The sequence below is a fragment of the Pongo abelii genome, chromosome 14, assembly GCF_028885655.2.
Source record: "Pongo abelii isolate AG06213 chromosome 14, NHGRI_mPonAbe1-v2.0_pri, whole genome shotgun sequence".
NCBI lineage: Eukaryota > Metazoa > Chordata > Mammalia > Primates > Hominidae > Pongo > Pongo abelii.
Genome location: NC_071999.2, coordinates 40,133,157 through 40,160,210, shown reverse-complemented (window position 1 = coordinate 40,160,210; position 27,054 = coordinate 40,133,157). Strand labels below are relative to the sequence as shown.

The following is a 27,054-nucleotide window of genomic DNA, read 5'->3' as shown; positions in this document are numbered from 1 at the left end:
CCAACTTGATTTACATCTTTTTAATGCATCTCTATTTTATACTTACTCAATGAAAAAAATCTACCTAAAGAAAACTACATCAATGGTCCTTTCTCAAATAAGTCTGTTGCTTAAACTTCCTTAATGTCAACACTTTTTTTCCACAAATAAGTGGTTTTGTTATCATCCTCAGTGACTTCTTTAATGTTAATAATCTAAATTTGTAATAATTGTTATTCTTAATTTTAGAAATACTTAAAATATTTTGTGTGACCAAAGGTATTATAATCTTCAATGGTTTTACTCATGCCAAAAAATTTCTTCACTATCTCCTTCTAGGTACTTTCTTCTTTTCTCTTTAAGCATGTTGGTGTCAAATTCTTTAGATTCAATCTTTAACTCTCAACTATCTATCTAATTATCTAAAGCACACATTATGCTTTCAATTCCCATATTGGCAAGTCCTCATCTAATGTCTTCGTTTATTTCATTGAGAGGTAGTGTGACATTGCAGAAAAGAATATAAGATGTGGACTATATTTCAAAACTAAGGCTTGAAAACTGGACCACTCTCAAACTGTATGATCTTACATTTTTTTTGAGTGTAAAATCGTAAGACTAATGCTACCTCCTTCACACACAATTGGGGATTAAATGAGATCATATTTAAATGGACTTTGTCAATTATGAAGTGTATTATAAATGTTAATAATCATTACCACTGTCTAAAGTGAAATATATTTTTTGTCTATGGGATATAAGGCATCTACTTATAATGATCTACATAAAAATCAATAGAAAAAAGGAACATGCCAACATTTGGGGTTTGTTATCAAAATTCTCCTCTAAACTTATAAAATAATGTGAGATGTACTATTTCATTGACTCTCCAGCAAGAAAACAAAACCATCAACTGTTGATTTGAAGAGAAGTCATTAGTGAAAGTATAATGCTCTTTTTTCTGCATCTCTCATGATTTTTTTTAGGACAAACAGCAGACACAAAGATGCTTATTTATGGATAAAGAATCATGAGCTAATTAACAGTGCTATGAGATGAATTTGCAGAAGGTAGAAAAACTATTACTATAAATTTCTGATCTGTTGATCATTACTAACTTTGAGCAAAAGCTCTCTGTAACAGACTGGTATCTTGTCTAATGCAGAAGCTATGAGAAATATATTAGGAAAAATAAGTTATAAGAGCGAGAGAAAAAAATCTCTAAATCCCGTAATTATGACTTATAAGTAAAATATAGAAAGGTTAAATGCCTACTAAAAAATCTGAAAGCACTGAATTAATAGCAATTGATGTGAAAGCCTCCAGACATTTCATTGCTGGCAAACTCAGCAGAGTTTGATAGTATGGCACAGAATTCTAACCCTACAGACCCGGGTTAGAATTCTACCTTCAGCAGTTACTACATGGTATTGAGCACATAGATCTCTCTAAGCTTCATTCTCCTCCCCATTAAAATGAGATGCATAATGATAATATTATCATAAACTTAAGACTGCTATAAAGATTGTTATAAAAGGGTGCAATAAGATTGTTATAAAGATAAAAGGAGGTAACCCATATAAAGTACTTATCACAGTCCATGGAATATTCTCAGCAGCCAATACATTTTAGCTATTATGAGTATTGCTATGGCTCCCAAAAGTGCTGATATAGTCTGGGTCTATATCAGCAAAAATACCCAGACTGAAAGAAGCAATAATCCTCATATACTCTGCCATTGTCATATCTCATATGTGTAGTTTTAGGCACTATATTTCAAGAATAATGACAAACAGAATGATGTCCCTAAGAGAACAGTTAGGATGACAGTTGATCTGGAAAACAAGTCATGTGAGGAAAAGCTGAAAGGACAGAAAATTACAGTAAAAGGGTGAGAAAAAGTTACAGCAATTTTAAAAATCTGAAAGTCTGATAAGAAAACAAAATGAAACTTCCATGTACTTCAGAATACCAAATTAGGACCAACAAGAAGAAAAAAATCTCTGATAATTTTTATGAATTCCAGTTTCTAATCACTGATGTGTTCAAATGGCTGAGATGACCAAGTTACAAGGGTTTAGTTGAGAGAAGCAGGAACCTGTATTTGACCGATTTCTCTGATCTTTTTCTGCATCTACAACATCATGAGTTTGTAAGAACTATTTCCGCTTTGATTCAGATGGCCAAACTGTTTATCTAGGATTAAAGGACTGCACGTTCTTGTCCTTAATATTGTTTCTTCACCAACATTACCCCTTCCCTTTTATCTCAAACCATTCTCTTTCTTAGCAATCAATCTTACAATTAATTTGAAAGTCCACACCAACCAATATGTGTTGATAACAAATTAATTATCTTTTAAAATGTTACTTGGTATTAGCAACTATTTATATATGAGAGTAAAAATTTTCAACTCTTACAAAATATTCTATCAGATTGTTACACAACGTTTCACACTGGCTATCTATTCCATCTACACCAAAAAAAGTCTTACCTAGAAGTCTAGGTACCTACTGTGGGTAACCTATTTAGGGTACATAAATACACTAAAATATATACAAATTTTGGTGGTAAAAACATTTTCTTTGGAGTGAACATATAGTTTTTAATGAATTTCAAAAGCATACATAGCCACAAAAAGGTTAAGAGCCATTGAACTAAACTATTCAGGTATTATGCTCTTCTTCTTTTAGATATGCTATTCATCCTGACAGATACCATGAATCCTCTACTCCAGTGGTCCCCAAAGCTTTTGGCACTAGTGACTGATATGGTTTGGCTGTGTCCCCACCCAAATCTCAACTTTAATTGTATCTCCCAGACTTCCCACATGTTGTGGGAGGGACCTAGGGGCAGGTAATTGAATCACGAGGGCCGGTCTTTCCTGTGTTATTCTTGTGATAGTGAATAAGTCTCATGAGACCTGATGGGTTTATCAGGGGTTTCCACTTCTGCTGCTTCTTCATTTTCTCTTGCTACCACCATGGAAGAAGTGCCTTTCACTCCTGCCATGATTCTGAGGCCTCCCCAGCCATGTGGAACTGTAAGTCTAATTAAACCTTTTTTTCCTTCCCAGTCTTTGGTATGTCTTTATCAGCAGTGTGAAAACAAACTAATACAGTGACAGATCATCAGGCATTAGATTATCATAAGGAGTATTTAATCTTGATCCCTCGCATGCACAGTTCACAGTAGGGTTTGTACTCCTAGAAGAATCCAATGCCACCACTGATCTGACAGGAAACAGAGCTCAGGCAGTAATGCGAGCAATGGGGAGCAGCTGTAAATGCAGATGAAGCTTTGTTTACTTGCCCACTGCTTACCTCCTGCTGTCTGGTTCCTAACAGGCCACAGACCGGTACCAGTCCATGGCCCAGGGGTGGGGGCCCCTGCTCTATTCTACATATTCTTTGCCAATTGAATTTTTAAAAAATCTCGATACTATGCTTTCCACACAATTTCAAACTTCTATCACACATCTTTAAGACTCTTAACTACAAGAAAGTGGATAATTCTTTTATACTACATAGAATCTACACACACCACAAGGTTGTAAAAGTTATCATCAAAATGGGACAAGCTAGGACATATTTCAATCTAATTCACTTGATAAAATATTTCATTAATGATTATATGATTTTAATAAATTGACTGATAAGTAATACATGTAAGTGTGAATTCTTCCATCATTGAATTTATCCTGTCTCAAAGCTAGATGTGATATATTCACTCATTCATTCAACAAATATTTATTGAGCATTGCAATGTGTGTGGAACTGATGTAAGTTCTGGAGATATAGCAATATATAGAATAAAATCCCTGCTCTCATGGCACTGACATTTCAATACAGAGATATAGCAAATACAATAACATAAATGAGTAAATATAGTATATCAGATGTTAAGTGCTGTAAGAAAAATAAAGCATAGATAAGAAGAAGGAATAATGTTGAAAGGGTGGCTCAGAGAAGATTGACAAAAAATGGTAGTATTTGAGAGAACACTGAAAGGGGTGAAAGAATAAGCCAGGAGGCTATCTAGAGAAGAGCATCACAGGCAGAAGTAACAGTACAAAGGCTAGTGTGACAAGAGAACACTGGGTGACATGGAGAGCTGTAAGAGATGAGATAAGCAAGAGGGCTGAGCTCACAGGGCCTTGTAGTCCATCGTATAGATGCTGGCTTTTATTCAGAGAGGGATGAGAAACCATGAAGGCTTATGCACAGAAGAAGGATATAACCTTAGGTTATAATAGGACTACTCTGGCTGCTATGTCACGGATAGTCTTAGGAGGGACAATGGTTACTGTGGAGAATGGCTAGGAGACTACAATAATACAAACAAGAAATGATGGTGGTTTGGAGTGGAATAGCAAAGTAAAATCTGGTGAGAAATGATTCAAATTTTGGCAATATTAAGAAGGCAGAGCAAATAAGATTTAAATAAGAACTGGATGTGGACATGAGAGTAAAGTCAAGGATTATGCAAAAAAACTTGCCTTAAGTAACAGAAAGGACAAGTTGCCATTAACTAAGATAGGGAAGAATGTGGTTGGAGCAGCTTTCTTATACTAATTTTTTATACCTCTTTTTAATCATCCAAATAGCAATGTTGAATAAGCAATTGGATAGATGAGTCTCTAGTTTAGAAAAGAGGTTCAAACTAAGATATAAATATAAGAGTCATCAGCATACAGATGCTATTTAACGCCAGGAGAGTGGATGAGATGGTCAAAGAAGTGAATGCAAAGGGACAGGAAAAGTGGTATAAGGATAGAGTATTGGCAGTCTCCATTAAACAGTTCAGTAAATTTTGTAAAAACAGGGATACTATCTTATCTGTGTACATCATGGTTTATCCTAAGTACAAACAGAGATACTGAAGATAAGAAAGAGCTTTTAAACAGTGACTCATTAAGGCAAGTGAGTTTTATAATTATTCATGGCACACTATAAGAATCTCTTTCTTTCTGTTCCCTTCTACTGTTTGAGCACTAACAGGGGATTACACTAAGTTTGGGAGACACAAGACAAATAATACATGCCCCATGCCCTGGGGCATATTCTTTAGATACCTTAAGGAATATGACAGACAAACTGACAATGCAATATATTTCAATAATTGACCTGGTCAGAGTTATGCCCAGGACCTTTCAGGAACACAGGCTGTGCACAATCAAGGAAGAGTGGGCTGAAATGAAATGGATCAATAGAAATTAACCAAGTAGGAAAAAGTGCATACAAAAATTTAATAGTAAAAACCTAGCAAGACAAAGAGACATGAAAAAACAAGGTAGGTTAAAGGAATTGCTTTAGATACTTCTGGCTGGTGAAAGGTGTGGACTTTCTATTCCAAACTAAAATAATCCTCCATTATTATATAAATAACAAGAATTATTTCAGAATTTTCATCAGCTTCACACTTTAGAAAAATGTCTATGGCATAAATGTAAAAGACAAATTTGGGGTGAGAGAGGAAACATGGAAATAGTGAGGGCAGTTAGGAAGTAACAGAAAGAATCCACCTTAGAGATGCTGAGGGGCTAATGTAATTTGAGAATGGAGATGCACCTTTTCTGGGATTCAAATCTTTTAGCCAAGCTCAAAAATATCTATCTGTTGCTTTGGGGGACTAACAATAAGCCCATTTCATTTAAACAGGATTTTGGAAATTTATGAGACTTTTTAGAAATCACGTAGCTTTATACCATATTATATGGGTTGGGAAACTGAGTTCCAGAGAGCCAAAAAGAATGGATCAAGGTCCTGGAACAAATTAAAGAGAGACCAACTATTAATATCTAGTTCCCCTAATTTCCAGATTATCACTCTCTAACTAGGATGTGGATGTTAAATATATATCTTGAAAGAAAAAGTTGAAACTTAAAAGAGAAAAATAATTTGTTACTGATTCTAGGATAACATGACAATTTACTTCAGTTCATCAGAAATCACAAGGTGAATGCTCTCATGATGTTATCTATCATGCTTCCTTATTTTGTAAAATATTTGAGAATTGCAATATAAAAAATATGTTTAAGAAACAATAAAGAATCTCATTAAATCACCTATTAATGAGAGATACTTTATTCAGCTCACTGAACTTTATTCAGCTATCTATAAATGCCAGGAGAGACAAAATCAACAACATTGGGGAAATGAGGACACAAACATGCTCAGTCAAAACTGAATCTTCTGGCAATTGACCTTAAAATATATACTCAGGGCACTTGCAGCATAATAAAAGCAGAAATTACAGTGGCTAGATGTAGAAAATTTCAATTGTAAAGGCTGGAAGATGAATAATCAATTTGGCTTATGTTTATTTGTTCATCTTTTAAGTGATATGGTCAAAATACTTTTTTTAAAAAAATAGAAAGTAATAAGAACAAATTGAAGCCCTCAGAAGTAATTATAATTTTTTATAGTTACTTAATTCTAACTTTAAATAAATCAACGTAAGAAGACCTCATTAACTCTACTCAACATTTTAAAAAATATTTACCCTGAAATTTCATCCTTACCACTAATATCAATATTAGAATACTAATGAAACTAAAGAGAAAATACCTAGCTTAAGCTTATACTTCATGGTTAATAATATGAAGTCTATCTAAATTGCTTTTTTGGCCCTATATTATTTACAAAATAGATTTTTCTTTTTCAGAGAATTAAACACTGGGAAGCAAGGATATTAAAATTTTGAGGAAAAAATACCTACTAGTTTCCCTGAATATATCAAACCCAGTAATTTGAGTACAGGAGGTTTGCAAAATCTGAAAAAGTGAAGTGTAAGTTTGATGTGTGTTAGCCAAAGAAGCAACACAATTATAAGCTTTGTGTGATATCCCACACTTAAAACAATTTTTAAAAACATACTAACAGTTAAAAATGTATGAGAAGCACATTGCCCTCTGTTTTTTTTTTTTGTCTTTTGTTCAAACTAAGTGGGATCTCTGGAAATCCTAGGAAGTTAAAACTGAACCAAAACATAGATATATATATACCAAACTCTCAAAAGATAAAAAGCATGCAGATATATAAGATTAAATTTTTAGTTTAAAAGATAAGTAAACGGTTAATTGGTGGCTTTAGATAAAAGCATTACTCCAAAGTAAAAGTTACACAGTACATGAAAAATAATAGCTCAATTAAAACATTTTATAAACCATCGATAAATATAGTAATCTATCCAAAGAGATAGTATTGTTGGAGAACTTGGCAACCTGATTTAAGAATTCTAAAATGAGATTATTAAGCTTTTCTGTTAAAAATAAAACCATCATAAATATTTCTCTCTGCTTCACAGTAACAGAACTTTGAAAATATTGTTATAGTTTTATGATTGTATTTCCTCTTTACATACAGTGTTTGCTCATTATAGAACAGTACTAGAGGATCTCTAGCATTTTAATACTTCATGAGTACACATCTGTTCGGATCACTGAGTATAATCAAAGATATACATTTAATCTGCACAGATGACTGAAGGAAATAGAAAAAGAATCAGTACTTTCCATATATGTAGAGAACATTTATGTAATATTTCATAATCTGCTGAAATATGTAATAGTAAAGAAAAAAGGCTTATTTTAATTAAGTCTAAATGTTTCTAAGAATTTGATGTTGCAATTTTTTATTACAAACTTCAAAACACTGAAATTCACCAATGCGCCATCCTAAGGGGTGAGATACACTCGATGTAGAACACAAGTTAACATAACTCAAATTATCCCAGTTGTTCTAGGAAATTATTTCCAAATTTAAAATCCAGGATAAGTATAAGGAATTCATTGTTAGCATGTCTGCAATATAACCAATAAAAAACTGGTTAACAAAAGTAAAATCCTACATGAATTCTACTGAGACTGTACAATATTATTAGGAGTATGATTTAGTTACAAAGAAGCAACCAACTGAGTTTATATCTACTTTTCAACTAAAGATTAAAATGAAAAATACATTATCGGTAAAGTAAGACCCATGATAGATTCTGTGTTTGGAATCGGTAGCATTCAGGACTTTCATTCTAAAGCCTGTCATCCTGGATCTCATTTTCAACGAATTCGATCTGATGTTAAAAGACATGTCATAACTTGGATTTCAGACTTTAGTGCTTCAGAAATATGTTTATATACCTCATAATGTAATTATAGCTACCTTAAGACAGATAAGGCAAATGGTAGCAATACCCTGGAAGTATAATTGAAAAATGCACTGGTCCAGAAGCACTTGTGGGGATGATGTCTCTGAAAAGCTGCTCAAGGCTTCAGAGTTTGAAGTTAAATTTTTGATGTTGTCACTCTCAATCTATTGAATGGCTGACAGACAATCAAACCCGTCTGGCTGGCTGGCAGCTCATTTTGCTGGCAGGTGGCAAACAATTAGACACACCAATTTGTGCCTCCTGATGACATTAAAGCATGAAACTAAGTTGTATGCAGGGCCTAGTGATTTGTGTGAAAGCATTTCAAAAATAATACTCTTTGCCGTGGCAACTCATTTCAAACTGCCACCTCCCATTATGGCTTTGAGCAGTGAAGACGACAGACTTGAGTTACGTGCAGTGCAAGGCCGCTTCTGTTCAATCCGTCATCAGCGCCCCCTGAGACCTCAATCCCCTCCTTTCATCAATATCACCTCATCATTTACATTTGATAGTACTTGAGCTACTGCATATATTAACTACACTAGAGACTCTTTTCCTAAAAAGAATTGAAATATGCTTTGTGCTCTTCCATTTCATTTGTACTTATGTAATTTAGAATAATAAGTCCACTCCTACTGCGTTTTGTACAAATGCTATAGGAACATATAGAAAGCTGTATTTTTCTTAAAGCAATATTCTCAAAAGTATAATAAATTTTGAGTAGCTAAGAATATTGGCACTCAGGTGACTGCTTTTTAAAGTTTTAATTAAAAAACTCATTCTAACAACAATCCAAATTAAAACAAAAAATTTTACTTAATGTTTATTTCATTGGATTTTCATATGTAAATCACAATAATCATCTGTATTTATTGGTTTGTATTTTACCAACATTTAAAGATATAATTTAAAATTAACTAGAATACAAAACTTAAATTACTATATATTACCTTATAGGCTTATAGAAATACACAAGTACATATACTTACATGCATATGTTTATACAAACTAATAAACACACATACAGGCATATCGTGAAAACATAAACCAAATATGTGAAAAGGTGAAATAAATGTGAAACATCATAAGGAACACCCAGGGAACATCACTGTATGAATGAACATCCAAACATAATATTAATACCAAAATACCAAAAAAAGAAAAATATTTCTTACATTTTATAGTCCTACCATTTTTTACTTTTTAAAATTTTGACACATTTTATCTATTATAGCAATTATTTGCAAACATCTTCTTACTACTAAGTTCATAGAAGATAAAACTAAGTTTATTCATATTTATATTCTGCATGATAACCAGTGCCACTTACATTTTCCACAACAGATTTTCAAGACATATCTGTAAAACACTGGCAAAAGTGTTGACAGGCAAAGTTTAAATTATATTGTGTATTAAAAGGGTAATTCGGCCAGGCGCGGTGGCGCACACCTGTAATCCCAGCACTTTGGGAGGCCAAGGCGGGTGGATTATGAGGTCAGAGTTCAAGACCAGCCTGGCAAAGATGTTGAAACCCCGTCTCTACTAAAAATACAAAAATTAGCCAGGCGTGGTGGCAGGTGCTACTCAGGAGGCTGAGACAGAGAACTGCTGGAACCCAGGAGGTGGAGGTTGCAGTGAGCTGAGATCGCACCACTGCACTCTAGCCTGGGTGACAGAGCGAGACTCCATCTCAAAAAAAAAAAAAAAAAAAAAGGGTATTCATCCAAACTGAAATGACTATACTGCCACATCCTCTACCCCTAAACTAAAATGTTACTTAGAACAAAGCAGTCTGGCTACTTTAAAGAAAACAATATGGAATAGATATTATTTTTTGACTACATATTTTGACATTTCCATTTAGAAACATTTTATTTCCTAATTTGATCTTGTCTTTCTAAAACAAAAAAACACTTGCTTGTCAATCACCTCATACATATATATAAATTTTTTGTATGAAAAGATGTTTTAAAACATCAATAACAATGATTTACTTTAAAAGGTAAGCCATCACATTTTTTAGTTAATACATTAACATGCAAACATTATTTGGAATAGACATTAATCCCAGTGATCAATGTTAAGTACTACTGTTAGTAATTAGTGACTAAAATATTCTTCTAATCTTGCACATGTTTTTAAATAGTGGAAGATATTAGATGCATAGGATATTTGGTTCTAAAATATCTTATTCTGCTTCTGTGAAGTATCATTTTTATTGAATGTATACTGGAATAAAAAATTAATTGTTCCTTAAAAAAAATTCCTTGCATGATTTAACATTTGAATGTAGACATATGACATATGGGCCAGTTATAAATAGTTTCGATACCTGAAATGCCAAAATACCTTTCAAAAATATTTACTTTTAAATGCATGCTTCAAAATACGCTTTTACATTCGTATTGGAAATCTCATAAAGAAGATGATCACAAACAATTTTAAAATTTTTCCATATACTTCCATTTAAGGTTCGAATTTAAATGTTATCACTTAAAGCATGTTATATAATCTCCAACAATTATTATAGTACTTTATAATATTATAATGGAATTTCAGAGCAAGGATAAACCTTGGACAGATGTGACCCATCCCCTTCCCCATTATATACATGAAACAACTAAGTCCAAAGAGAAAAATAACACCCCAATGTACTGTAGTCCTTTGATAATGGAATATAACCATAATCCATGTTTCCCTACTTCCAATTCAATGTGCTATCCATCATATCACATTGAAACCTCTTCTTTAAGATGTATTATTAAGATATCTTATTATAAGATTAGGTTGAGCCATCATTTTGATTGTCTTTGTAATAAGAATCTACATTAATGAAGTTTTCAAGATCTTCCTTATATTTTAAAATTAACAAAGTCTAATTTTCCTTTTATGTATAAAGCCCTGTGAATAGTAAGTTCAGTACCTACCTGTCAAAGGAATGAAACTGCATAGGAAGAATAGCTTGTGTTTCTCTCTTCAGTGCTGGATCTGGGTATGGGATAGGTTCAGGGCCACATTCTGCTATTTCAACTGGAGCAGCCACAAGACTTTTCAGTATTTCCTTCACATTGATGCCTTTGGTTTGACTAATGCTAGATATGGATGGTGCAGGCTTCAACGTTTCACTGGGATTTTCAGTTAAGCTCTCTTGTGATTTCTTCACTTCGGATGACAAAGTGGATAAGAGTTCACTCATGGCATCAGGGCCTGTACTTGTTTCTAATTCTGCCCCATTCAGGATGCTAGCCACTTGCTCCTCTCCAATTCCTGAATCTGTATGGGGAATTGAACTTTCTACCTGAATATCTTCACCAGGAGTTGGTGTTTCTTTTTCTTTTATAGTGTCTGGAAATGCAGCAGGTGTTTCTGTAATGAAAGAAACTAGGTTAGAAAAAAGCTTCGAAAGTAAAAATCTTTTATTATTAATCAAATGTTTTCATATACTCAAATAAAGAAAATAAAACCTGTAGAAACAAAAAATTGCTAAATGGATGTGCATAGTAGTAACACAACTCAGTTGAAACGTATCATCCAGCCAGACATAATGGCTCATGCCTGTAACCCCAGCACTTTGGGAGGCTGAGGCAGGTGGATCACCTGAGGTCAGGAGTTTGAGACCAGCCTGGCCAACATGGCGAAACACCGTCTCTACTAAAAACACAAAAATAAGCTAGGCACGGTGGGATACGTCTAATCCCAGCTACTCGGGAGGCTGAGGCAGGAGAATTTCTTGAACCTGGAAGGTGGAGGCTGCAGTGAACTGAAATCATGCCACTGCACTCCTGCCTGGGCAACAAGAGCAAAACTCCATCTCAAACAAAAAAAAACCAAAAAGATATCATCCAATACACCTACTATTTTGTTCAGGGAGCATCAAAATAATCCTCTTGCTTCTTAAATCATCTGGCATTTCAAAACTTATGCCTTCAAAAGCATCAGGAAATAGTTCCTATAACAATTTCCTAAAGCAGCTTATAAATAATAATTATATGATGTTCCCCTCTTATCCTTTGATTGTTAGCTGCCAATCATAGAAGAGAAATTCTTATATTTCTCTATTAGTTTCCTTAAAAATATAAAGTCATTTTTATACTTTCTTTGGTACTTCAATAACTAATAATATCTGAAATATTCAAGATAATTGAAGATAATTTTAAAATTACAATACGTAAAATTCTGACACACTTGAAAAATGCAAAGCAAGTCAAACGATTAGTTCAAAAGAATAAATACATTAATAATATAATAATGTTCCTCAAGGACAAGGCCTATATTTTGGAACACTCATGCTCATTCTTTGTAAATAAATATAAATTTCAATTTGTGAAAATTAAATCAGAAACATACATGTGCATATAACTACACAGATAATGAAATACACATATAATATTAACAACTAAAAGTAATGAAATAAAAAATCTTTAAAATGTTAAATTTCTATCAAATTTCATCATACAAAGGCTAATGTAATAAAGTTCTCCATATAATAAAATGTTACCAAATTCTAAATGATAACCTTGAAAAGTGTATCTCATCTAAGTATAATGGAGATAACAGTCCTTAACTGAATCATTTTGAATAAAGTAAGAGACCATTAAGCTACTGTATGTAAATTCACTGCAGTTCTCACTTTAAAGTAGAAACTCAGTAAATGTTAGCTATTTGTATTGCTTAAACTTGCATTTAAGTTTGAAAGTTTCATAATCTTTGAAAATGAGAAGCACAGACTAAATTATTTCAAAGATCTCCTAAAAATTGAAAATCAGTAAATTCTATATAACTTCTCTTAGATTTTGTTGTTATTATTTGCTTGTTTCTTTGAATTCAAAGGTTGTTAGGACAAGACACCAGGAAACTGCCCAACAGGAAAATAGGCTACCTTGATGTCAGCAAGACATCTCACAAAATCTTTTGTGAAATCTCTAGTAAGAACACAAGGAAGTGTTGTTCTGATGATAGAATTGTTGGGTGTGATCACAGCTTGCTGAAAGTTTTGTACATACATACTAAAAAATTAAAAACAGTATGAAGGGATTTTGTCAGTAACAGACTCAATTCTTGGGTGTTGTCTATTAGACAGTTTTTTTAATTGCTTGAATTTAGACTAATGGCATACCATTCAAATTTCCTGAGGGTGTGAATTTATAATACTTTTTCTAGGATAAGCATCAGAAAATGTTGCCAGGTTTTGAAATAAAATCTCCCATTTCCCCCCCCCTTTTCTTTTGAGTCAAATTATATCAAATCTATACATTAAATTAGGAATAAATAACATCTTCATATTATTCAATATTCCTAATATCAAATACTAATTTAAACTGACTTAAAATATGCATTTATCACAATGCAATGTTATATCATAGTTTTCCTCATATTTATTGAATAGGTTTAAATTTTGTTTATTTGTTAGTTTGGTCAAAGATGATAGACTGAAAGAATAGATTAATCTGTGGAATATGATAATAATATTCAAACATTCATATTGGATGACCAATGTGAAAATCAGGGTAGATTCTTTACTGCTTCCAATATTAAAAATTAAAATAACTGCATTTGAGAAGACAATGTCAATAATAGTAGGCAAAGGACTAGAGAAGGAAACAGGTAAGAAGTAAAGACAACACTCTGGCATTTTTAATAAAATCTTGTCAGAGAAGACTAAGACTTAAATTAGAATAGTAACCCTAGAAATGAGAAGGAGGAGAAGACTAAGGATATTTCTGAAATATCTAGGTTAAGAAAAAGAGTGGTAATATGTCACTAACTGAGAAAGGAAGAAAATGAGATTTCTTCAGGAGAATAATTAACTAAATTTTGAATCACTTTTAGTCTACAGAATCTCTAAGATATTTATATCTGTAGGTCAAAAGAAGAATAGACGTACATTTTGGGATCATTCAAACTGAGACAATAGTCAAAATTTTGGAAGTTGATAAATAACCTACAAATCTAGAATAAGAAGATAAGATGACTGAGGCAGTTATTTTCATTATTAGAGACACCACTGAATACAGTTTAACATACATTTGCATCTATGGATTGTACATTTTTTGAGAGAAAACAATTGCAGCAAAATATCAGGAGAGAATTAAATAGTTTAAATAGTTACAGTGACAAGAGGACAGAAAATGTAAATGCAGAAACAAAAACTTTAACAACAACAAAAACAAAACAGTGTCATGGTTACTAGCATGGTCTAATTTTTATAGAGTTTAATTATCAAAAGTCATACAATCATATCTAACACTTAGTGTGAATTTAGCTAATTTACAGATATGGTCTAGTGTTTTGACTTTCCATTAATATAATGTCTAAGTATCGTTATATATGACATGTTACATTAACAGCTACACAAAAAGTTTAAACTTCTCAAGTTATATTAGACTGGAATATAAGCATTTCACTAGCAAACAAAATATCTAAAGTTATAAAATCTGATTTGGTGTTCACAAGCTACCACATCAAAAGACTTTTGCCACCAACTACATAATATTTTGCTTTTCTGCTCAACTATTTGACTTACAATGGACATTAAAATCTTTAACTTTCTAACTAGATACTTGAAACTTCAATATAAATGTTGACCTGTAGATTATAAAACACAATTAAAAGTTTCTAGAAATCAAATATTAGAATATTTTCAAATAGCTCATCAAAATATGTACATAGTACTAAAAACATCTCAATTTTATTTTTATTGAGGCTGATAAAAGAATGATTTCAAAAAAGAAGTAGTAATTTTGATATTTCAATGACTTTTATTCAAATAAATATGTTTTGTAAAGCATACACGCTGTGATATTACATAGAAATAAAACTAAATGCCAATAGGGTATTTTATAATAGCAATAAAAAAACAGATCAGTAGTCAAAAAACCTACAAATTTCTCAGTATGCATTTACATCTTTAACAGAACATGCTCTCAGTTGATACCATAAACTTCAACTTAGATAACTTATGTTTCCAGAATACCTCTTTGTGACACTAAAGTACTTTGAGGATTTAATCCATGATTTAAATAGGAAGTTAGGCATGAACTGCAGGGAAACCATAAATGATTGCATCTGTGTAGGTTATATTAATCACAGGCATGTAAGTTTTCAATAGCTCTTATCAGTTTCTGTAGCAACAGGCAATGTCAGTGCACAGAGCAGAAACATTACTAGCCAGAGTGATCTTAACCTTGTCAGAAACAGGCATTTGGATGCCAGATGTCTCTTTTTCTTACTGTTTTTCATTGACTATAATGAGTTCATCTAATACATTTTGAGAAAAATATGAGGACAACTTCAGCAAATGACATGATATTTACACAGTGACTTCACGTATCACATTCCTTCCTCCAAAAATCCTGTCTTACCATGATTTATGAAGAATTTCAATATGTCTTACATATTAAATTACTGAAATTGCCATTTTCCAAACTCTGTAAATAAGGAATATCATGAACGAAACATACAGCACCTTGTTAGTATAGCACTAAAAATTATATTAAGCTTTGGCACTTCAAATAATAATATAAGCAAACTAAATCACTGTAATTTAAAATAAAACATAAAAAAGCTGTATGTAACTAACTTACACATTTTGTTTATATTAAATCCATAAATGCAAAATTAATTAAATATCTTAACTCCAAAGAGGAAAAAAATACACAAAAAGATTTTAAATCCTCATTAAAGTTCATTTTAAACAAAAATACTGCAATGAATTAATTATTTGAAATTATTTATATATGATTTATTTTGTTTGCTTGCTACACTAAGTGTATGAAAAGAATACAACTTCAGGAATTAAATATTATTACTAAATTATATGCCCATAAGAGACAAATGAAAATTAAGAGCCAAGAAAATCTTCTAATTGATGTTTTGACTACGCTGTGTCAACATGTGGGTCTCTCTGAGTTTATCCTACTTGGAGTGCATTGAACTTTTTAGACATACATACTAATGATTTTCATCAACTGTAGGGAGTTTTCAGGCCAATATTTCTTCAAATTTTCTTTCTGCTCCATTCTTTTTCTCGTCTTTCCTCTGGGACTCCCAGTATACATATGTTGGTTCAACTTAATAGTGTCACAAAGGTCTGTGAGGCTCTGTTCACTTTTCTTTATTCTTTCTTTGTTCTGTTCCCCAGCGCAGGATAAACACAATTGAGCTATCTTCACGTTGCTGATTCTTTTCCTGCCAGCTCAGATCTTCTGCTGAACCCCTCTAAGTGAATTTTTCATTTCAGTTATTACAATTTTCAACTCCAGAATTTCTATTTGGTTCTTTATTACACATATCTTTATTGGTATCCTCCTTTTGGTGAGATATCGCTCTTATACCTTTAGTTCTTTAGAAAATGCTTCCTGTAATTACTTGAGCATATGTAAAATAGCTGGTTTAAAGTGTCTATCCAGTAAGTTCTATATCTGGGCTTCCTCAGGGGCATTTTATATCAACTGCTTTGTGCCCCCTGTGTATTGACCATGCTTTCCTATTTCTTTGCTTGTCTCGTAATTCTTTTTGTTGTAAACTGGATATTTTAAATAACATAATGTGGCAATCATGGAAATCTGACCCCGCCTACAGTTTGTTCTTGTTCTCTTTATTCATTTTCCTGAACTAATTCTGTAAAATCTGTTTTCCATCATCTGTAGCCACTTAAGTCTCTGCTCAGTTAACCTAGTGGTCAGCTAATGATTGCACAGACATTGTCTTAAATGTCTTGAACCAGTAAATTTTCCACCCTTTGCCACAGGCTCTGTGTGTGTGTGTTTGGGTATGCTTGCAATGTTCCCATGGTTTAAAACTCTCTCTTAGCCTGCGCTTCCTTCTTGTGCTGGGCCTCAAGGTCAGCCAAGGGTGAGAGACTGAGGCCTTCTCAGGTCTTCCCTGGGCCTGAGGACAGCCCCAGGAATCTGGATATCTCATTCTCACATCTGTTTAAGCTTTTAGGCAAGGTTCTTGTTTGCCCCAACTGGCACTGTCACTTTGGGCAGTTGCAACATTAAAAAAAATGCTGATTATTTTCAACAAACACCTTGGAGACAGGCTTTTCTTACTAAACACACTCTAGATTAGGTCAAATAATAATAAGCCCTGTGAATGGAGTTTTTCCAGGAAGATTCCATACAGCTCAAATAGTTATAATGCTCTAAGGTCGAGACTTTCTAAGGAATTCTAAACCTAACCTACTCCCACTCCTATCCTCAGTGGCTGCTAGGCTACTGGTTTTCAAAACTATCACTGGTGTCTGGCCTCTGGTTTTCAAAGCTACCATAGAGCTGAGGAAAGGTAGATGGCAACAGGGTGAGTTAAATCACTCTAAATCTTGCTGTTCTTATAAAGGTCTAGAGTTTTTCTGGGATTAACACCCTCTGGGTTGTTGTAAGCCTCTGATTGCTTTCCGAAGAACTGAAAAAGTTGATTTTGACAGTTTTTGCCAGTGTTCTTCTCATTGCTCTTTTAGAGAAGCAGTATTTTGGAGGTTCTTACTTTGCTCTTCCCAAAGTCCCACTTACAAGTAATGTTTAGAACTCAAATTTTAATGTAGTTATAATTTTTATATTTTAAATAAATTATCGACTAGAACTTACAATATATTCATATATATGTATTTTGCTTTTCTCTTGCCCTAGCTGGTTTTTACTCTTTTTCCTTTTCTTCTCAAAGGAAAAAAAACCATAAATCCTATTAAAATGTATCATGCACTTTTATAATGCAATAGAGGCAACCAATAACACTAATTATAAAATGCCAACATATATAATTATATATCTGATAAAGGTTTAATACCCAAAATATATGAGGAACTCAGCTCAACAGCAACAAAACAAATAACCCAATTAAAGCATAGGCAAATAACTTGAATAGACATTTCCCAAAAGAAGACAAACAGCTAACATGTATATAAAAAATGCTCAACTTCACTAATTATTAGAGGAATGCAAATTAAAACCGCAAGGAAATATCACCTCACACAGGATGGCTATTATTGAAAATGTGGCCAGGCGCAGTGGCTCACATCTGTCATCATAGCACTTTGAGATGCATAGGCAGGTGGATCACTTGGGGTGGGGAGCTCAAGCCCAGCCTGGGCAAGATGGTGAAACCTCGTCTCTACTAAAAATACAAAAATTAGCCCGGCACGGTGGGGCGTGCCTGTAATCCAAGCTACTCGGGAGGCTGAGCGGTACAATCACTTGAACCCGGGAGGCGGAGGTTGCAGTGAGCCAGGATCGCACCACTGCACTCAAGCAAGGGTGACAAAGTGAGACTCCATCTCAAAAAAAAAAAACCAAAAAAAAAAAAAAAAGTAAAATATAAGTGTTGGAGAAGATGTGAAGAAAAGGGAACCCTTGTACACTGTTGATGGGACTGAAAATTAGGAGAGGTATTATGGAAAATGGTATTGAGATTCTTCAAACAATTAAAAATAGAACTACCATACGATTCAACAATTCTACTTCAGGGTATATATCCAAGTGATATGAAATCACTATTTGAAAGAGGTATGTGCACCCTGATGTTCATTGCAGCATTATTCACAATAGTCAAGATATGGAATCAAGTGTCTACTGACGAACAGATGAATGAATAAATAAAAGGTATACACACAATGGAACACTATTCAGCCATAAAAAAAGAAACTCCTGTCATTTATGAGAACATGGATGAATCTGGAGGACACGGCATTAAATTAAGTCAGACATAAAAAGACAAATATAGGTATAATTTTACTTATATAGGGAATCTTAAAAAGTTGAACTCACAGAAGTGAAGAGTAGAATGGTGGTTACTAGGGACTGGGAAGATGTTCATCAAAAGGACCAATGTTTCAGTTACAGAGACGGAATAAATGCTGGTGATCTATTTTCCACCATGGTGACTATAGTTAATAATGTATCAGTACTTGAAAACTGCTGAGAATAAACTTTAAACATTCTTACCACAAAAAAAAATGATATATGAGGTGATGAAGACATTAATTAGCTTGACTTAATCATTCCCTAATGCATACAAATATCAGTATATCACATTGTACACCATAAATACATAAACTAAAAAAAAGTTAGTTATGATTACCCTCTTGAAGCATACATTCTAATAAATGATTAAACAAAGCATTGAATAGAAGAAAGGAAATAAAACAAGATGATATGAGAAAGAATAATAATGGAAAGGAAGCTAGTCAGTTACAGGAGTCAGGGAAGGCCTCTCGGAGAAGGTGACCTGAAGAATGAGTAGGTACCAGTCACACACAAAACAGGGAAAAGAGCCAAAATCCAGGAACAAAATACAAACATCCTGAGGCATGAAAATGCTTGGCATGATTAAAAAACTAGAAGGTAGTCTGACGGTTTCGTAGTGAGAAGAAGAAAGAATAGCATGAGATAAAGTTGGAAACGTAGTCAACAGTCATCTTATCTAGGGCCCTTGTGAAATGTTACTCTAAATACTACTAAAAATTTTATGTCAAGAAAGGACATAATCTGCTTTATCTTTTGAAACCACGAAATTGGTAGCAAAACTGTAAAAATAAAAGAATAACGATCAGTAAGAGAAGTAAGGAACCCACTGTGGAGTTGATTATTGTAATTGAGGCAAGTCAGAATTAGAGTAGTTTTGCCATGTTAAGGCATTTTAACTTTGTCCCAAAAATTACAGGGAGCCTTTTGAGAATTTTAGGAAGAAAAATTACTTTATTATAGTTATTATATATTATAAAATATTTACTATATTAAAATGGTACATAAATTATACTTACTACCTTACTATATTGTATTATATATAAGTGTTATTTCCAAAATTGTCAGTAATAAACCGAGAGAAAGCCTAGAAACTAAGAGTCCAATGAAGAAACTATGGCAATACTTCAAAAAGGGATTTGAGTCTGAACTAAGGGATTACATCAAAATTTAAAAAGAGAGACCAGAGAGCTAATTCAGAGTTTTCTTAAAGTCTCAAAAAGGAGCTGAAAGAAGGGAGTGGGGTGTAAAGGAGCTGAAAGAAGGGAGTGGGGTGTGAAGGAGCTGAAGAGTAGTCCAGAAAAGAGTTTCTCAAACTATTTGTGAAAATTTACTTTTATGTCCTCAATCCATCATTCGCTGATACGTTTAGAAAATAAAATATAAAATTTTATTTACCAATTGTAGCAAATTACTGAAAAAATAAAAAATTTTAAAACTACACAAAATAAAAGCACAAATGTTTTTGTTATTTGATTAGGCAGACATAAAATTACACATCAATAAATATAATCAGACAAAAATAGCACAAAGAAAAAGGATACAATTATAAAAATGGCCTGCGTTGTTCACCGAAAGTGAACTGGTGATTAATTTAGACAACGACTATTACACTTATAACTTCTCTTCATTATACAACATAACTAAACAAAAAATTTTAGGTAAAGAGTGATCCTCACCTCCCAAATGCCTATATGAATATTTTGAACAAACACTGCGATTATAAATAAAGTTTATGATGTTGACTATGAGCTTTTTGCTGGTTAATTTATCTAATCTAAGGTGAACTGGCAATAAAGCAACTCGGGAAATAATAAATACTTAAATTGTTTTTGTTTTATGTCAATAACACTCAAAGAGGAGAAAGTAGTGTCACACAGGTATGTTGATGGAATGAAAACTCTTCTACATTTTGTATAGTCATAGTAAGATATAAGTTATATTTCAATGACAGAAATGGATTCTAGATCCATGAATTTGCTATCTGTGAATCTTCTATTGCTGGAAAATAAAATATAAAATAGTCTGCCCAGTCCATAAAATGACAGGTGATAACTTGAAAGATGAACCAAATCAGATCATTCCTAAAGATCAGAATACTTAATAATTTTTTTTCTTTGAAAAAGGGTCTTGCTCTGTTGCTCAGGCTGGAGTGCAGTAGGCACAATCACGGCTCACAGCAACCTAAACTTCCTGGACTTAAGCAATCTTCCCACCTCAGCCTCCTGAGTAGCTGGGACTACAGGTACATGCCACCATGCCTGGTTAATTTTTTAATTTTTTGTATAGACGGGGTCTCACTACATTGCCCAGGCTGGTCTCAAACTCCTGGTCTCAAGCTATCCTCTCTCCTCGGCCTCCCAAAGTGCTGGGATTATAGGCATGCACCACCGAGCTGGGCCGATAATTATTATTAAATTGTGAAACATATCACAGAAATTGTGTACCTCTAAGATTTTAACTTTTGTTTGTGCTCTTTGAACATATCTATCATGAAAAAATATCTTTCCCTGTTTGGAAGCATTGAGTTTATGAAAAATATTTGACATTTTCCCCCAATAACCACTGCACTACAGCATGCAATAACAGTTATGATAATCTGCCACAGTATCACATAATATAAAGAATAATAGCAAGTTTACCACATTGGCCTTAAAGTAATTCAAAATTTTATTATGCTACTAACACCACTGTTCAGTGTAACTGAAACTATTTTCAGTTTAACTGACACTATTTTCATAGCAAGACTTTCTTGACAATGTGTATTAATATTCTGATATAGGCTCCTTAATCTGGGCAGATACATCCGGATACTTTCCATAGCAGAGCCTTTGGAACACACTCCACCAGACAAACTCCAGGCAATGTTTGCTGACAATCTCATCCTTTTTTTTGGTTTGCACAGTTTAGAGCTAGATGTGTTTGTCAGCCAGCAGTGAAGTTGAAAACAATATTTTTCCCTTCATTTCATCATGCTGTTCAAAGGTTGCACATTTATAAAAAATAATATTTGTACATTCATCAAGTTGTAACAAAAATATTTTGCTAGCTTTATTTGTTCCAAAAGTTGCTGTTCCATATGATTAGCCAGTTATGGAGTACGCTGAAGTATTGTATCACCTGGAGCTCAGGGTCCTCTTCAAAACTCATTCAATTATTGGCAGAATTCAGTTCCTTCCTGCTGTAGGACTAAAGTCCCCACTTTCCTGCTGGCTGTCAGCTGGTGAGTGCTATTAGCTATGTGGTTTTCTCAGGTCCTTGCTCCTCCATCTAAGCAATAAGATGGTCACCTCCATCTAAGCAATAAAGATCCTCCTTCATGTCAAATCTCTCTCACATTTCAAGTCTCTCGGACTTCCTGTTCTGTGACCAGAGGAGGAAACTCTCTTCTTTTACAGAGCTCACGCGATTAGGTCAAGCTCGCCTGGATAATCACCATTTCTTAAAGACTAATGTGCCATACAGCATAACCTAATCACAGGAGTAAACACCATCATATTTACCATCCCAGAAATTTTGCAGAGTGCGTACACAGGAAAATCTTGGCGCTATCACAGAATTCTACCTATTATAATCCTTTGTTCTGAAGTCAGTAATCTCATGTTACTCCTACACAGAGATATTACCATTTTGGCTAATGTATTTTTCATCTCTAAAATTGTCATTCTTTTCTTTATATCTTCCAATTCTCTCCTCAATATGCTACCTTTTTCCATTACATTGAAAAACATCTTGAATATACATGTAATGGCTTCTATAATGTCCGTATCTGATAGTTCTGCCATTTCTGTTGTCTCAAAATCTGTTTCTATTCACTGATTTTTTTTCTTTTGCTTATGCATCACATTTTTCTCCTTCTTTGCATGTTTAATAATTTTTGTTGGACGCCTAACATTTAATTTTATGGTTTTTCGTAAGGACTTTTCGCATTTCTTTAAACAGTGTTGGGGCTTTGTTCTAACTGGAAGTTAAATAACATATAGATCAGTTTGATGCTTTCAAGGCACGTTTTTAAGGTTTATTCTAGAGTAGCCTTTATATTAGGCTCATTTAGTCCCATTACTAAATTGTGACTCTCCTGAGATCTCTCCTGAGTGCTACCACTATGCATATTAATATACATATAATTAGGTATCCTTAATTTATAGATGATACTTGAAATGTAATAAAATACAAATATAAAAGCTATACTTCGCTCTCAATAGCTAGGTATAAACACAACATATCAAATCTCCATGAAACCTGAGGTATATACTTGTTTATAAACAATTATATCATGAATATTTATTTTAAAACAATTCATGAAATAAGAATACCCAAACAGGTCAGGAGATGAGGTCAATATTACCTTTGTAAAATGAGTGGCCAAAGCTCTGCTCAGGAATTAACTTGGCAAGGAATCCATGGTTCAAACTTGGATGAGGGATAGATGGTATGACCACAACTGTGGAGAAAATCATGGAATCAAATTTGAGCCAGCATGTAACAACCTGCCACATGGTCCACTGAAGATCCATGACAATTCTATATTACTGCAACATGCAAACAATACTAGCAATAACAAATGCATATCTGAAGAAAAGAGGTATGTATTAAGAGAAAGAAAATAATACACTTGTTAAGTACAGTAATTCTAGCAACATACACAGAGACATACAAATACACAAGAAAATCAGAACTAGAAGGTTCACTATACTATTACTTTTTGTACATATAATGGATATAAAAGCATTAAAATTGAAGAAAAAGAAGACGATAAGTCTTAGTGTTTTAAATGGTGAAAAAACATGAACTGGAATGGTAGGATGATGTTTAATTTGAATAATAAAATTAAAAGCAAAAGTATATTATAATGAAATATTCTCATGTTTATGTGTTAAAAGTACATGTATCATGCAACAGCAAAATACTGTAGCTAAAACATAATCCATATCTCCATGACATCAATAAAAGGTACATGAAATAGGATATGCTTATGAAAAACAAGATGCAGAGATTTGACCACTAATTTCTACTCACTTTTTAAAATATCCATTTTATTTATAAATCATATGCATTTATTTAGGAAAGAAAATTTCAACTACAAATTAATCCAGTGGTACATGAAATAACCATTAGGTTATCAAGGTTTCACTGCAAACAATAGAGAAACAACCTTGATATAAACACCTGGAAGGAAAAGATAATGATAGAAGGTGTCCAATATTAAAATGTTAGTTGCCAGAAACTGTGTTTATGCTGTTGAAGTAGAGTGGGCAAAGCTAGTAACGCAAGAACTGCTGCAACATGAGCATTTTCTGCAAATGAAAAAGGCAGCATGACCCAAGGTGGTTCACTGTTGTCCATGTTAACTTTCCACAAGTCTTTGATTTTAGTTGAGGCCACTTTGGTATAAAGTTTAGAACACATGTTTGATTATAAATCACTGATAGAATATTTAGATACTGAATTAACTGTATACAGCTGAGAAAGAAAAAAATCCAACTTTTGAGCTTGGCTACAAAGATTTGTATTTTGGCTTGTCCTTGGCATTGAACAACTCTATAATGACTTTCTACTTTCATGTTTATAAAGGTTAAAAAAGTAATATATTTAACAATATATAAGTTACTTGCATATTAAATAGTGGTATAAATTAATGATTTGTATTAATAAATGAGAAACACTGAAACCAAAGCTATACTGATAAAATCAGAATGTAGCAACTATATAAAATACCATTCATACATTTTTGTTGAATTAAGGAATACTAAATGAGCATTTCTATACCAACAATTCATAAATATTTGAGGTGATTATGAAGAGGTCCAGTTTAAATCTAGATGTAAAAGTGAAAAAAAGGAGATACATCACGGTGAATATTCAAATAATTATACAATGTTAGGTACCTGTACTTGTTGGTGAATTTATTTCTTGCCTGATGTTTCTACCTGGTTGGCTTCCAGTTCTTGTGGTCTCTCTCTGGGGTTCTAATATATCACGATACTTGGAAACCATCAGAACCGAAATGAAGTAAACAACAGCCAGAGCTAAGAACTGTGCTTGTTTGCTATCATCCTATGAAAAATGAAAAGACAGTTTTAACACTCAAACTTTTTGAAGTATAAGTTCTTAAAGCACTAGAAATTGCTATTTTATTATCTTTATGGAGGCAAAATATGACATGTAACTTTTATGAAAACCTGCTAAATATATATTTTTATTTAATAAGTATTATTTAACTATAAATATAAAACTCCTAAAATATATCATCCATAGGTTGGAATGTAATTTCCAAAAACTAGAATATTAAAATTTCATTCTTTGTCCATTTTTGTCCATTATTATCTACTACTTACATAACAACATAGTATGTGTGCTTATAAAATATGTAGATGGCATAAAGTTGAACAGAATAATTTAATGTCCTGGATTTTTAAAAAATCAAGGGTTTATATACTATAACTGAATAAAATTAATAGGATAAAACTACAACTGAAATACATATAAAATCCTAGTGTAACTGGAACAAGAGACTATATGAATACAAAATAAAGGAGAAATAAACAATGGGGGAGCAGAAAACATGAATTTACATAAGCTCAATATGAGCCAGAAGTACGATTATGGCAGCATAAGAAAAAGCTAATTCAATCTTTGATCGTATCAACAGGTAACATTTGACAAACCCTTCTAGACAATGGCTTAGGCAAAGATTTCATGACCAAGAACCCAAAAGCAAATGCAACAAAAACAAAGATAAATAGGCGGGACTTAATTAAACTAAAGAGCTTCTGCACAGCAAAAAGTTCAGTTAGCAGAATAAACAGGCAACTCACAGAGTGGGAGAAATTCTTCACAATCTATTCATCCGACAAAGAACTAATAGCCACAATCTACAAGGAACTCAAACAAATTAGCAAAAAAAAAAAAAACTCATCCAAAAGTGGGCTAAAGACATAAACAGACAATTCTCAAAAGAAGATATACAAATGGCCAACAAATATATGAAAAATGCTCAACATCACTAATTATCAGGGAAATGCAAATCAAAACCACAATGTGATACTACCTTACTCTCACAAGAATGGCCATAATCAAAAAATAAATTATTAGCACAGATGCGGTGAAAAGGAAACACTTCTACACTGCTGGTGGGAACATAAACTAGTACAACCACTGTGGAAAACAGTGTGGAGATTCCTTAAAGAACTAAAAGAATTATCATTTGATCCCGGAATCCCACTACTGGGTGTTTACCCAGAGGAAAAGAAGTCAGCATATGAAAAAGATACTTGCACATGCATATTTATAGCAGCACAATTTTCAATTGCAAAAATGTGGAACCAGCACAAATGCCCATCAATCAATGAGTGGATAAAGAAACTGTGGTATATATATATACTATGTCACGCTACTCAGCCACAAAAAGTAATGGAATAATGGCATTTGCAGCAACCTAGATGGGATTGGAGACTATTATTCTAAGTGAAGTAAGTAACTCAGGAATGGAAAACCATCATATATTCTCACTCATAAGTGGAAGCTAAGTTATGGTGCAAAGGCATAAAAATGATACAATGGACTTTGGGGACTAGAAGGGAAAAGTGTGGGAAGTGGGTGAGGGATAAAAGACTACAAATTGGGGTCAGTGTATATTGATCAGGTGATGGGTGCATCAAAGTCTCACAAATCGCCACTAAAGAACTTACTCATGTATTCAAATACTACTGTTTTCCGAAAACCTATGGAAATAAAACATTTTTTAAAAGAAATAATAGTCCATTATTCTGCACAGGAAAAATGACTCTAAAACACTGCCAATATTTCAGGCTCCTCATTTCCAAACTCGAAGATAAAATGGAGTTTTTCCAGAGGAGAACAGCAAATGGTAAAAGGTCTGAAAAAAACTGGCCAAGTCAGAAAGCGATGATAGTTAAAACAATGGCTGTGGTATGGTAGAGAGATAACTTTAAAATAAGTATGCTTTCCAAAAATATAACAAGCTTCATGTAACCTTGAGAGCTCTATTCAAAAAGCCTAGATAAACTTCTTTCAGGGAAATAATAAGTATCAAGTCTAAATTATATGACCTCTAATATACTAGAGTATATCTAAGGAATAAAATGTAAATCTTTATTAAGCTTCTTTTATAAGCTAGGTAAAACATACTTTCAAACCGAAACTGAAAGCAGTTACTGTGGCCCAC

The 27,054-nt window shown here is 33.1% G+C and overlaps 1 protein-coding gene across 6 annotated transcripts in view; it reads right to left on the bottom strand.

Moving 5' to 3' along the window:
- NBEA (neurobeachin) overlaps positions 1-27,054 on the bottom strand; it is a 747,382-nt gene that overhangs the window by 472,840 nt on the left and 247,488 nt on the right. For all 6 annotated transcript variants that reach the window (XM_054528904.2, XM_054528905.2, XM_054528908.2 and 3 more), the window contains 3 exons: positions 24,755-24,923; positions 23,215-23,310; positions 11,055-11,493 (listed from right to left, as the gene is read on the bottom strand). In XM_054528904.2, the coding sequence (XP_054384879.2) occupies positions 11,055-11,493; positions 23,215-23,310; positions 24,755-24,923 (704 nt within the window). The remainder of the gene's footprint in view (positions 1-11,054; positions 11,494-23,214; positions 23,311-24,754; positions 24,924-27,054) is intronic.